The sequence below is a fragment of the Larimichthys crocea genome, chromosome XVI (genome assembly GCF_000972845.2).
Source record: "Larimichthys crocea isolate SSNF chromosome XVI, L_crocea_2.0, whole genome shotgun sequence".
In the NCBI taxonomy this organism is placed as follows: Eukaryota; Metazoa; Chordata; class Actinopteri; family Sciaenidae; genus Larimichthys; species Larimichthys crocea.
In genome coordinates this window covers 6,310,627-6,324,601 of record NC_040026.1, presented here as the reverse complement: position 1 = coordinate 6,324,601, position 13,975 = coordinate 6,310,627, and the positions used below count along the sequence as shown (strand labels likewise).

The 13,975-nt window shown below is 39.9% G+C and overlaps 1 protein-coding gene across 2 annotated transcripts; it reads right to left on the bottom strand.

Moving 5' to 3' along the window:
* Positions 1 to 1,314: 1,314 nt before the first annotated feature.
* Positions 1,315 to 13,096, bottom strand: sstr2a (somatostatin receptor 2a). Of its 2 annotated transcripts, XM_019255566.2 has the most exons (5): positions 12,709 to 13,096; positions 10,042 to 10,132; positions 9,472 to 9,901; positions 8,689 to 9,014; positions 1,315 to 7,621 (listed from the first exon to the last, which is right to left on the bottom strand). In XM_019255566.2, the coding sequence occupies exons 3-5, from the start codon at positions 9,857 to 9,859 to the stop codon at positions 7,190 to 7,192; spliced, it is 1,146 nt and encodes a 381-aa protein (XP_019111111.1). In that variant the 5' UTR covers positions 9,860 to 9,901; positions 10,042 to 10,132; positions 12,709 to 13,096; the 3' UTR covers positions 1,315 to 7,189. The 2 variants fall into 2 exon arrangements, with proteins under 2 accessions (XP_019111111.1, XP_027145371.1); XM_027289570.1 differs by lacking the exons at positions 10,042 to 10,132; positions 12,709 to 13,096 and having other exon boundaries at positions 9,476 to 9,789.
* Positions 13,097 to 13,975: the final 879 nt, after the last annotated feature.

Sequence of the window (13,975 nt, the reverse complement as noted above, 5' to 3'; positions counted from 1 at the left end):
AGGTGACGTGAGGGAATGTTGTTGCAAGAGGGCTCAAAAGTGGAAGGTACTGTAACAAATTGAGCCTTACCAACTCTTGCGTGTCAGGGGACATCTAAATAAATGCACATTAAACCAAATAGCACACGCAGTTGATAGGATTTTGTCTCAAGGAACTTTATATGAGATATTTAGACTGCAAAATTATACAAATGTCTTTATTGCAGATTTCCTGTAAGCATTCTTTGGCTATCTTAATGAGTTCAAGAAAATTCTATACAGATTTGGGGTAAAACAACATATAGGAATGAGCTGCACAAGCCTCCTAACATCTTCCAAGTATAAATAAAATTTCATATAAGTTTGTCTCTGAGGGCAGCACAAAATACATTCAGGAAGTAGCCCCTTGAATTAGCTATTACCAGCTCATTGCTCGTTCATCTGCATGTAAACACAAAGTACTGAGGCTGATGATAGAATTAACCATGATTGTTTATACAAAATTTTATGAGCCATGCTGCGAGCATGACGGCATAACTGACAAAAAATTGGTTAATAAGTTAAACTTAGCAAGTTTTCTAAGGTATTTTTAACACTTTTTGTGTTATTGTGAAACAAGGATGAAACGCAGTCCTTGAAATGCTGATAACAATGTCGAACATTTCTTAGACAATTATTTTTCAACCAAATTTTGCCTGACAGCTAGACGTCTAGACAGCTTTTAAAACGGAGCTGATTTATCAGCAATGCAATGTTTTGTATAGTGCAGTGAAAGTTTTGAATCATCTTTTTCTAATTGTAATAACTTTTAGGTTATGAAATAGGATGATAACAAATGAACAGGACTCACTGGCCTCTCCTTGCAGAAGTCAGAAGCCTTTTTTTTTTGTCTTTCTTTATTTGGGTTGTCTTAGTTTAATTTCACTTTTGTTTAAGTTAGATGAAGTCATGTGTGGTCTCCCCTCTTTGTCCGACCTTGTTGTTGCAACAGAATAATTGAAGAGATTTAACTCCTCTCCGTTCCTTCACAGCCTCTTGGGAAATGCTGGAATTCATCTGGAAAGCCACATTGTAGACCATCTGTAAACAACACTGTGTTTTGTGTATTCTGTATGATGGGTTCAGGAACAGACAAAAAAAACAACAACCTTTGAATTCCTCCAAGAAATGATTCCTGGAAAAAAGGATCTGAAAAAGTGAAGTTCCAGGAAACTTCTCAGATATACAACAGACATCATACATAGTGCATGCAGCCAAGTGAGTATGGACTCACTAACAGACCCATCCACATACAGACCACATATGCAGTTGCACTGAGAAAGAAACACACAGGTCTGACCATGTGAGCAGAAACTCGCCCGTTTTTTAATTGCAGTGACAAGGACCTGTTCATTACAGTCAATGATCACGTCATATTCTATGCAACAGTAATAAGTCACAAATAAACATCTGCTTTTGACATGATATCACACAAACATAAGCAATGTAAGCTGGGGGATTAGTACTAAAAATGATATACAACAGGTCTCTGTTATGTTTTGGTTATGGACATCTGTACAGTACAAAGGCCTTTGGTTGTTTGGCTTTCAGGAGAAGAAACAGGTTACAATGTTGTTTTGCTGTACAATGACGTCATCACGTGATTTCATAAGTTCCAAGGCACATAGATAAAAGTAACTGCACAGAAAAGTACATATTCATGGCTGTACACCATCAGAAACAAGCATGTTACAACCAGCTTGGCTAAGTTTCACTTGACTGAAATCTGTAGTGTTGAAAACCGACATCTAAGTTTATTTCTTTGACTGATATATTCATACATTTGCTGCTGATCATAACTTAAAAAGCTATAGTTGAACTCAAACTCATGTAGTTCTTTTTACCTTTTTTTTCTGAGTGTATCTTGCAAAAAACCCAGCATGTGTGTAAACTGTTTTTGTCTAGTGAGGTGACACAAACCAACACATTTTCATCCCAGGTCATCAAATACCAACAATGCTTTGTCACGCACCCTCGCCGTCTCATACCGAAGTACAAGGTACCTTAAAGTGCCTGTATGAGATGCAACGTTGTAAAACAGTCACAGTTTGGTTAGGTTTAGGCAACAGCACTACCTGGTTAGCCTTGGTAAGATCTAGTACATAGGGTTGTTAAATCAGGGTGAGGGTTATCCATCCACCCCAAACAAGCTCCTTACACAGCCTTAGATTTCTTACCTGTTTACCTTGGTGTCGACATAAGCAAGGCACGCCTCATATAGATGTTAAAGAATACTTTGTGCGTCTGTATTAGAGGCTGAGGGGTTTTGCAAAAATGTTGTTTTTTTAACGGCCTTGGAATGAGAACATTTTGGGATACGCACCATCCTCCCTCCCCCAACCACCCCCATGCAAGAACAAGCAGAGGATACCACAAAATACACAGTAGTTAATATTGAACGGTGCATCCTCGGGAGTACACGTTCTAGCCCTTCACAAATCAACTTGTGTTTTGAAAAAAGAAACAGAGCGACCGAGGTTTCCCATTCCTCCGCCTCTGCCCCTCATCTGTACACTATACAGTGGCAGGAACAAGCAAATGTCAATCCACATGAGCACAACTTTTTTCAGAATCTGACCTAATTTCAAAGATATTTAGGTCGTGATTGTGACAATCGACAAAATGACAAATGAAGCAGCTGCTACGGGCACCGTCTCATTGCCTCAGCTGTCTTTTAAGAGCTACATTTACACTGGTTTTGGCACAAACCATCTTATCAACATCTATTAAACACCAGAGTGATCCATTAAGTACATTAAGTCCATTAAGTATGTCCAAATAGCCAGCGGCAGAGGCAGGAATAGTTTCCTTCAGTATAGTTCAGCTGATTTCAGCTCAGTTCAGTTTGGGTAGGTGTAAAATGTGTAGCAGCTCATATTATTCTTCCCCCGGTGAAAGAAAGAGAGAGAGGCAACGGTAATTAGCTGTGGATGATGACAGAACAGTTCTTGCACTTCAGGCTTCAAAGCGCTAAATACCTTAACTGTAATGGGTGAGAGTGTGAAATGAGTTTCACACTTTGAAACACACACATTCACACATTTGGCATAGAAAAACAAGATACACATAAAGATTTTGTATGTTTCAGGATGACTCACATCTTTGATAAAAAAAAAAAAATTACACACAACCAAAACTGGATATTACTCAAAGCCTTTGGCCTTGGGTTGTTTCACATTATTATTACATTATTACACAAACACACACGTCAGTATGATGCAGAATTGGTCACCCTGACTTACTCAGACAAGGGTTCAATGAGCTTACTGTTGTGTGACACACTGTGAGCAACAAGAGTTTTTTACAGAAGCATATTGCTGCCATGCCAGATAAAGAAAAATGATTAGTGGTAACGTGAAAAAGTTTATTGTTATAACAAGATCATTTTCATGTTATTATGACATACAAACTTGTTATAACAAGACTAACTAACTGTTCTAACATAAATGTTTCACATGATAAATTATAGTGTTTAAATGTCATAAGAAACCTTCCTCGTTATAACACTATTCAATTCATGTTGTTATAATATGAAACATTTAATGTTATAACATGATGACCTTGATTTATATTGTATATTTTCTTATAATGACACATTATAACAAATAATGTACAACGAGCTGGTTGTTATTGAAAAATAAACCCAGACATGATGATACAGGACTGAATTACTCACTGTACGTTATTCCACTTATTACATGGCTACTCATCAGAGAAATCAATATTCTGTTTAAAAAGAATTCAACTTTAAAAGTCCTCTGTGATCAGAACTGGCATAGCAGCTGCCTGCTACGACTGTAAAACACCACAACTGACCAATCAGGATGGAGTATTGAACAAAGCTGTGTAATAATTCGTAACAATGTGAGAATATCTTCTTATAACGTGAAAAACAATAACTTTTAACATGATATTGATCTGTTGTTCTTCTTCTGGCATGACTCCATGCTTAGTGCGTTCCTATTTTGACCTATGAATAAAAATGGGACCCACCCTGCTACAGATATTACAGCTAGCAGTGTCTGTACAGAAAGAATTTCATGACAGATTATAGGCTGTGTGGTGTACTACCAACTGGGAGGCAGCTATCAGTGTGTGTGTGTGCATGGAGGGGGGCTACACATAATTATTTTCTGCAGTAACCTCGTAGGACAAGCCCTGTCTGGCTCCTCAACTCTTTCAATTGCACTGATTGATGGCTTCTGACTTGAGTGATATACTGGGAATGATGAAGTGAATCCGACACTGCAGCATATGGTGTGTGACCTTATTACTATCGAGGCTTTGCAGTTGTTTGACAAATCACCCAGAAGCCAGGTGTGGCTTCATCATGGAGGTCCGTTGGAAAAGTCACTGTCCACAAACAGCCTGATAGCTAAAACGGAAATAGATGTCTATCATGTATTGGACTGATAAGGTTTCCAAATTCAGGTTATTATGTCTCCTTTGTTGTGAATCATTTGGCTCTTACTCTACTAGGAAGCTGTACTTTAGTGGAATTGTTTTAGATAGTTACTTAACCAGGTAGCTATTTCATCAGAGCTGATAGTGACGTCACATGGGGTAAGTTTAGTTTAGAGTTTGATAACCACATATATTCTCTGCAGCTGTTTTGGTATGGATAATAGATACAAATTAATGGGCATTCCAAGTTTCCAACTTCCAACATGCACATATTTAGCAAGTATAAATCGTTTATAGTTTGCTGGTGCACCAATGTTGTATAGCTTGTCCTAATTAGCACTGAACACAAAGTATAGCTGAGGCTGGAGGGAACATTATTAAATCAAAAAATGGTAATGGTGAAATAATATTGGACATGAGTATTTCATGAATCAATCTGGCATCCTGACATTCACATGTCTCACAGGAAGCTTCTAAATATAGAGGACGGGCATATACAAGAGTTGTATGCACACATAACTATAGCTGCCCGAATGTTTTTCACAATTCATGCAATCTCAGAATTTATAGACTCTTTTCTGATTTAGCCTCTGGGCACCATAGCCAGTCTTTTGGGGTATCCAGATATCCAGAGTAGCCAGGATACAGCGCATCTTCAGTGATTTCTAAACAGATATTTACAAATGAATCATCATCAGACAGTCGATGCATTCTGCATTCATATGCAGATATCTGTTATTATTTATCCAGTGTACTGAATGCCACTTAGAGAGGCAACATCCCTTGAGCCAAGGTTATTTTAATAGTATAATGACTGTGTTATTTGATAAACAATTCTATGAAAATACAATTAAATAACAATGACTTATTATTAACTCAATAGTATTTGAAAAAGGCTTTTGTATCTCTCCTTTATAATGCAACGTTTGCTACAACGTGGGCAATTTTAATTTATTTCTGAGCATGTAAGCGTAAGTGTTATGTATTGAATATGTAAAAGGGCATATTCAAGCTCATTTGGTGTACTAAGATACTCTCTTAAGGAACACTCCACCGATTTTAACACATCGAATTAATTTTACTCATCGAGGACTTGTACTCCGTGGGAACAGTTTAATAATAACTGTGTCTCTTGAAGGAGCGCTCCAAAGTCTGATATATTTACCCCTGGGGATGTCATCAGCTTGGACTTGGAGATATATAGGATTCATGTAGGATTTGTTTTTTTTAGAATTTGACCCATAATAGGCCCTACAATAGAGGATATCTCCACTCCTGCTGCTTCGACTTTGACCATTCTTTTGAAAACCTGTCTTTTGAGAGTCCTCCAACTATATGGATGTGCAAAATGAAATCACTGGAGTACACCTTAAAGCTTAAATGCAAATGGGCTTTAGATTACATTGTTGTGTGCACGCTCTCAAGCTTTGTCCTCATGCGCTTGTCTTCTTATACAAGAAGCTTTAGTTCTCCCACTCTCTGTATCTCCTCATCCCCTTCTCTCACTCCCCCTTTGACTACATGACACATTTTGCTGCCTTCTGTGAAATTTAGACATTTTGCCGGCTGAACCAAATGTGGACATAACCTCGGGAGGGAATCTTACATTGTCAAAACACAGCACTTTACAAGTAAAAATGGGCTCTTTACAATGGCACTGCTGGTACAGAGAGCAACTATTAGGACCAGAATACAGAGTATAAAGTACATATGATGAGTTTCACAAACATAGTTTCAGAGCTGTCCTTGATGCATCACAACAACACATATTTTTACAGCAGGGATTGCCTTTCATATTGAGTCAGTCGTTTTGGTTAGGTCGTCTATTTGCAGAACTCTCCCCCAGAGGTTGACAGAAAACCATTTTGTATATACAAAGTCAAGCTTTTTTTAAAGGGAGCAAGGTCAGAGTGGCTGCTGAGATGTTTTCCCATCCGTCCACTTAATCAATAATCCAGGATCTTAAATTCAGAGTTTACGGATCAATGTAGCTGCTCCTGCTGAGATGTCAGCAAGAGATGGAAAAGAGCATCCGTTGTTTAAGAATAAAATGTTGTGTTTGTAGGGTGTTGCCATTGTGTTGCCTTGATGATTATGTAAGAAGAGACCAATCAGCTGGTATGAATAAAACATGAAACTGTTCAGGGTTGTTCTCATTTTTCTGTCTATAGAGTGCACCGCGCCGGCTGTTTTCCACTGACATGTTCAGACAGTTTTTTTCATCAGTATTTCCACATTCTGAGAAATCAATGCAGACCCCTCTTAGCTTGAAAGAAAGACAACATCAACGAGGGCATGGGTGATGCTCAATTCCCTTATATCTCTTCACCACGGGTGAACGAACCCCGATATTGCTTCAGTGGTTCCACAGCACTCCATTCTCTGTTCCTCCTTTCAATTTTGGTTCAGTTTCCATGAGATCCTGATAACTCGATAGAAGCCTCAGGCTGGCAAGCATGAACAGCATTCATATTTATATTTGATTTTAACATCACTCGTCTCTACAGTTTTGCAAATGACTTCAGCAAGATATATTTTTGCTCCGCCTCAGGGTGAACCTGGTCAAGTTGCCTCATTAACCCAAATATGAAGAGTTTTGAGCTGTAGTCTGTGTACTTTGCCTGACCTCTGAAAACATTAGGAAATTGTTTATTTATCACTTAGACTTTGTTCATGTGTCAATGTCCATGAGCAGCAGCTATTACATCATCTTCCTACCCCTGCATCTTTGAACAGGGCTCCCTGGATGACTGCCGCTGCTGTACCCTCAGATGCTGGTCTGCAGCTCGCCATTTAGCAGGGCAGCATTGTGGGTCTCCAAGTTGGCGTTGATGATTGCGGTGTCGTTAGCCATCCTGCTCCTATCTGCCCTGCTGTCACTGCGCTCAATCTCATCGAGGCCTGCCACCTTTTTCAGGCACAGAACGTTCTGAAAGCTCTTCTTGAAGTTGTCCGACAGGAAGGCGTACAAGATGGGGTTGGCACAGCTGTTGGCGTAGCCGAGCACCACTACAAAGTCAAAGGTGCTCTTCAAGGCAGAGGTCGGGTTGATGGAGCCGGTAACTGAGGTGACGTTGAAAATGTAGAAAGGCAGCCAACAGAGGACAAACACTGCCACCACGATGGACACCATCCGCGTCACCTTGCGCTCAGAGCGCTTGCGCTTGGTGGAACCCACTCGAATGCCAGACGACTTAACCTGTCAAAGGAATGAACTGTCAGTGGCTTAAAATCTCCCAAATATAAAAGAACATTGTTCACAATCTGATCTCTAAAGCAATATTTTTGGATTTTGGTATATAATTTTACGCTTAGGCACACATTTTGCCAAGACCCAGATGAGATGATACATACCACTCTAATATCTGTTTTATATTATGAAGATACAAATTGGAGATGTTAGCTTAGCATAAAGACCAAAAGCAGCTGGGCTAAAAAGGATTGGTCATCTAAATCTTGACAAAAATTTACAACATATTATAAAAATGAGCTTTCTCAACATTACACTTTTCTTAATTTGAATTGTAACCAATCAAGTGTTAGTTAGCTCTTTCAGGACCATCCAAAACCAAACTGCTATCAGAGAGAAAGTCTTCCTTTTGCAAATTTTACAAATGCCTGAGTGGCTGTCAATGTTTTCCACTTTATTTTGATTTTCAACCAAATACTGTTCATTTTTCATCATTATTCCCATAATAAATTTAATGAATGCCTCTGAAACTAAAATGTTCAGTTTCTGTAGCTAGCCAAGATAGCCTTCAGGTTAGCTAGCTCATGTTTAAACACACAACAACCCTGGTGTCCTACAGTTAATGTTAATCCATAGAATGGTGTCGTTTTCTATTTGTCATATTTGATATAAATATCTTATATTAGCTAAAGCAAAAATAACTTCAATTTAAAATGTAAAAAAATGCACTTTTTGGCTTTTTTCATCCGTGAGATTCTCACAAATGACACATTTCTGCGCTCTTATATATGCCTGTTTTCTCATGCAGTGAAAAACTAATTTATTTGCATACCAAATAAGAGGAAGCCTCAAAGCTACTCCTTAAAAATATAACTGTATATATGGTAAATAGTCTTTTTTTCCTAAGCCCAAGGCACAGACTTTGTGTTGCCTCCAAAATAGAAAGGCGCCTTTCATGTATTTAGAGTTTTTCCTCACTTTGTTCTTGAATCTATGACAATTTGAAATGTTGGTGAAAAATACAACTTACTATAATACTGAACCTCAGTCCAAACTTAGTAGAGGCAGGCTCTCACCTTGACTATAATGAGCAGGTAGCACAGGCATATGACTGCCAGTGGCAGGAAGAAGCCAATGAAGAAGGTGTAGAATATGAAGGCTTTGTAATAGACATCCTGGGGCTCCGGCCACACGATCCCACATACTGGAACCTTGTTCAGGCCGCTGAAGATCATAGTAGGCAGGATGACTAATAGGGACAAAACCCATACAGTCAGGTTAATCAGCTTGGCTATGCGTGGTTTCCGCCATTTTGTGGACCTAATAGGGTGGACCACAGCCAAGTATCGATCGATGCTCATCACCATCAGACAGAAGATGCTGGTGAACTGATTGAGAGAGTCTGGGAGGGGGAAAGAGGAGAAAAGGGTGAAGGAATAGAGAAAAAAAGTGAGGATATTTATTAAGTTACATTATCAGGAATTGTGTGCTCTAACACGGTTTGAATTGTAACTATAGTCTAAATATTTAGAACCAACACTTAAAGCAATATTTCAACATATATTACTCTTAATTGCCTTTTTATGTTAAAGCTGAAGATACACCCAGGAGATGGTTAGCTTAGCTGGGCAGAGATTTCTGATCTACCTTTTGGCAAAAAAGCTAATAAGAGTATTTAAAAAAAATGTAACTATTTCTTTAAGTGTAAGTGATTTTGAACAAACCCTTTAACTTGCAAAGATTTTTCAAAAAGTAAAGATGTTTATCAGGGTGCTTCTTTCAATTGTAAACACAGCACAGTTTTTGATTTCATGATCATTTCCTTCTTTTGAAACCCAAAAGAGTTGCTCTCCACCTACCTACAGTCATGATCACCCTGCAAAGCACCTCTCCAAAGGGCCAGTGCACCAGTGCCAGCTGCAGGGCAATAAATGGCAAGCTCATCATGCACAGAACATCCGCCACCGCCAGGTTCAGGATGTAGATGTTGGTCACGGTCTTCATTTTGGCATAGCGCAGGATTACGTATATGACCAAGGCGTTGCCACACAGTCCCACGGCGCATACCATGAAGTAGATGAAGGTGATGACCACTGAGCTGGTCTTGTCCTGGTGACGCTCCATGGTGTCTGAGATGTTAAGGTCCAGGTCAGACTCATTCCCCTGAATGTAGCTATCGTACAGGAGGGGCTCAGGGATGGAGATGTTGGGGGATGTCGGGAGAAAGGGCCACTGATCCAAGGCCATGATGACTTAGAAGGGTTTAGGGTATCAAAGGAATCCCAGTGTCTAAAGATAGTAAGGGGTAATGGGGTATCAATAAAGACGTTGAAGAAGATGTTATTCGGTTTGAGGTTAGGATATTACTTGCTTAAAAGCACTGTACCACATAAAGTTGGAAATAAGAGTAAAGGGACTTCAGGTGGTACCTGGGGTACTGGGAATTTGAGACTTTAGGGTTCAGGGGGTTGGGATGACTGGGGATTTTTTTAACAAGGAACCACAAATATCACATCCCAGCTGTAGAGAAATAGTAAAAGAGCAAGATAGATGCATGGAGAGAGAGACAAAAGAGTGAAATAACAGTAAGTATGGCTAAGAAACAGAATATACATTCATAAACAAATAATAATAGTTGCTCAAGATCCATAGCAACAGTTGCAAGGTTATGTTACATAACTGCTTCAAACCTTCAATCAGGGTGACATGTCAAATATCCTCTCTAGAGATTTCTCCAGATATTTTCATTTCTTATTTTCCTCAATACTTCCTATTCCCCTCATATAAAGCATTTGGCAGACACAATAGAGGAGATGGCCAAGTCCTACACAGCAGAGAAAACTGGGAGGGTCACATGTGAGACGCAAGTACAAAATACTGAAGCTTTTTGGTTTGGCGCCAGCAGCCAGGTCCACCTTAAATTATTCAACTCACATAATGTGTACACAAACATAAACCACTTTTATGCAATGACATTCATTCACACTCTTTTGCACTAAGGAAACTATCTAGTCTAAAGCTTTTCAAGATGTGCAGGCATGGGTGACTACAACTCTACATGATTTCCATTGTAAAGCCTTATTTGTATTGAATGTCAAAATTTCAGCCTGGTCGCAACTGGTCTGATCTTCTTTTCTTGCCTTCTAACCCCCCTAAAATGCTAATCTGAACCGAGCAGTCCAGGCTTATACGTGTGTCTGTTAGTGTGCCTCCCCCATGTATGCATACATGTAAAAAGATACACCTGAGCGAGAGAACGACCAGGGCACTGTGCTGCCAAAGACAAATGTTTATTCAATTGATCCCGGGGACAAACAGCTCTGATACTGTGGCAGGATCACTCACTCTTACCGTGCGGTGACAGCAGCTGGCTCAACGGGGGCGTTAGTCCAGTTCTTGCTTTCACAATTTACCTGAATTACATATGATTGACACATGTGGGCCCACTTTGGACAGTCCACTTTGTGCTAATGGGATATTGTCTAAAAAGGTTGGGTATAAACTACACGCTCTTCATTACAGACGATGAGGAACAGAAAACACTTGTATTTTTTACAAAGGTTAGACTACTGAGGGCCACTGGCATCCAAATGATTAACCACAAATGCCAATATGTAATTCCCAGAGCCAAAAGGGGATGTCTTAATAACTGCTCATCAGACAATAAAAGTTTTAAAGATCACTCATTTATCAAATTGTCACTTATTAGTGGGTTAATTTCATCACTAAGATTAAGATTGGAAAGTCTGGCAATTACTACATTTTCACATGGCTGCATGCAGTAATCATCAGTTTGATGCGCTTTAGCTGTTTGACTTAGACAGTTGCAAAGGTGACAGTCTGCAAAATCCGCAATGGAACTTGTCTCAACCTGATTTTGTGAGCTACTAGCTGTCTACGAGCTGTTTGTTTGAGAGAAATGGGTGTAAATGGAACAGCAAGTGCAGGAATGGTGGACCTCACCACTCACAATGAAAACTACTATTTAGACTGAATGTAATCACATTGAATGGTATCACAAGAAATAGGCTCTGATTCTACGCACATCTTAAAGATTATTACTTCTAAACTTCTAAAATCCATGAAAACAATCCACCAGCCTTTACGAACAGAAATAAGTGGAGCTCCATGATCAGCATATGTGCCTGTGTGTGCAAGAGTGAGTCAGTGAATAAGAGCGCTACAGAGGAGTATGCAGAATGCAATCTGCTCCAATAATACATCCACTAATAAAAGGATTTTCAGTATTATTTGTGAGCAGGAGGCGTAGACTAATTACTGTAGAAATGTCTGTATTATTTGGAAACATCTTGCAGTTTGATTATAAAGCACTGTAATTGAATTATGGAGTGTAAAGAGGGCTTTAGTGGTGTATTCAAACTCTTGCAAAGGATAAGTCTAATAGAGTCACAGAATGAACCGCAGGATGGATGTCAGGCACTTTTATTTCAGCTCAGCACTGACTGTGAAGAGATGAAGAGATGCCAGTGAGGCAGTTTGGCTTGTTGCAGCTTCAGACTAATCTGCAGGCTATGTTTGATAAATGTCCAGCTCAACAGAAGAGTTTTTTTTTTCTTCATTCACATTAAAGTAGAAACTGTGGTCCAGCACTGAGCGGGTTAGTTTATCTTTCCTCTCAAGGACACTTTGACATAAAAATGGCTGCTGCAGGCACTTTTACCTGTCAATTAAAAGACAGACCTCTTGACATCTTTATTAAGCTGTTCTTCCCTGTGAACTCACATAATTATGCGCATCTCCATTGGAGTTTCTGGTTTTTAAGTTTTGGCTGTGCTGTGCTGTAAAGTGAATTTACCATCTCATTGCGCCATAATGCAGAAAAGAAGACATATGTTGTGGGTTTGAGATGGAGTCTTAATCCGTTTTAATTTCATTTGGGTGCCAAAAACTAAATAACCGCTGCGCCATGATCTCCATAGTTTGATAAAAATGTAACTTCTAACAACCAAAACAGAGCCGACTGTGATTACATTCAGCGCGCAAAAGAAGCCAAAGTCCACACAGACATGCCTATGGATGAAGACAAATTTAACAAACACCACAGAATGAATTTCCACAATCAATTTATCACTTACTTGAAAACAGAAGTTTTGCCTTCATATCAAATCCATCGTGGCAGAGTGTTCTTTAGCAGAGAACGCAAAGTCCAGCCGCTCTGGAGCGGTGCTGACTGACCTGCTGGAAAGCTGCATCCTGCCAGCCTCTCCATCCACCTGCTCACCCAGTGTTACGCACGGCGCAGGCGATCAACTCGCCTCCACTCGCCCACCTTCACCCCCCAAGAGCTGGTGATTATGCTGCCACGTCTCTCAGGTCATTTTTTATTTATTTTTTTTACCTCCCAAAAAAAATATTCCGCGTTTGTTAACCGAAACTTTGGCGAGAGAAAGATAAAAAACGACGGAGTGTGCTCACAGTGCGCTGCGTCCAAACTAGACAGACAGAGAAGAGAGCGGCAGGACGCACGACACAGCACCGGAGAGAGAGAGAGAGAGAGAGAGAGAGAGAGAGAGAGAGAGAGAGAGACTTCAGCGCGTCACCCCATGTCCTGCTGATTGCCGATTTTGAGTCACGCATCTGAGTTGGCTCTTTCTCTGGTGCCTTGTATCACTAAGACTACAGCACTACATCATTTATCTTGCTGCATTTATATGCAAATAAAACCAATTATAATAAGTAGAATATTCCACGTAGCACATACCTGAACATGCAGCAGTGACAAATTGTTGCTTTCAGTGGAGCTCCAGGTGCGTGAAAACCGTTTCTCATCCAGAAAAAACCTCCATCCAAAGCTGTAACACAACATGATTAGATCTTCTCTTTCCATCAGTTTCCACTGCAATTACATTTCAAGTGTTATCCAGGCCTTCCACATGCAGCTCTCAGTCAATGGCGCACAATTTGGTGTCAGTCCTCAGTGATGACACTCAGATCTGGAGGAATGAAGCAGATCCAAGAGTCACTCTTCAGTCTTTATAAAGGAGGAGTTATCAAGTAAGTGCAGATGGTGGGCATCTTCCATGACCTCTGACTGTGCAGAGCTCCATGAGAAAATGTCCTACTATGTCTCTCAACATAGAAACACAACAACTGCTGCTATTATTACCACCAACTGTTGTCAAAGATTAATCGTTTTTATATATATGTTTATAATCATGTGAGGGACTGAAGCTACTCAGAAAGTCCACCCATCCCGTAAATCAGTGCACAGGCAGAGGTGTTGTCGGTTCAGGCGTGTGTTTTCTGTGACTGGGGTCCTCTAATGTGTGTATGTGTGACATTCAACCTGCAAGCTTGTTGTTTTTTAATGATCAGCAAATGGTCAAAGTGGTGAAAGGAGTC

What these genes read in the sequence shown, in the direction of transcription:
- sstr2a (XM_019255566.2), bottom strand. Translation starts at nt 9,859, where the DNA reads ATGGCCTTGGATCAGTGGCCCTTTCTCCCGACATCCCCCAACATCTCC. An exon ending in CAGGGTGATCATGACTGTAG is followed by an intron (nt 9,015 to 9,471) that starts GTAGGTGGAGAG and finishes TCCCCCTCCCAG; the next exon opens with ACTCTCTCAATCAGTTCACC. An exon ending in ACCTGCTCATTATAGTCAAG is followed by an intron (nt 7,622 to 8,688) that starts GTGAGAGCCTGC and finishes TTCCTTTGACAG; the next exon opens with GTTAAGTCGTCTGGCATTCG.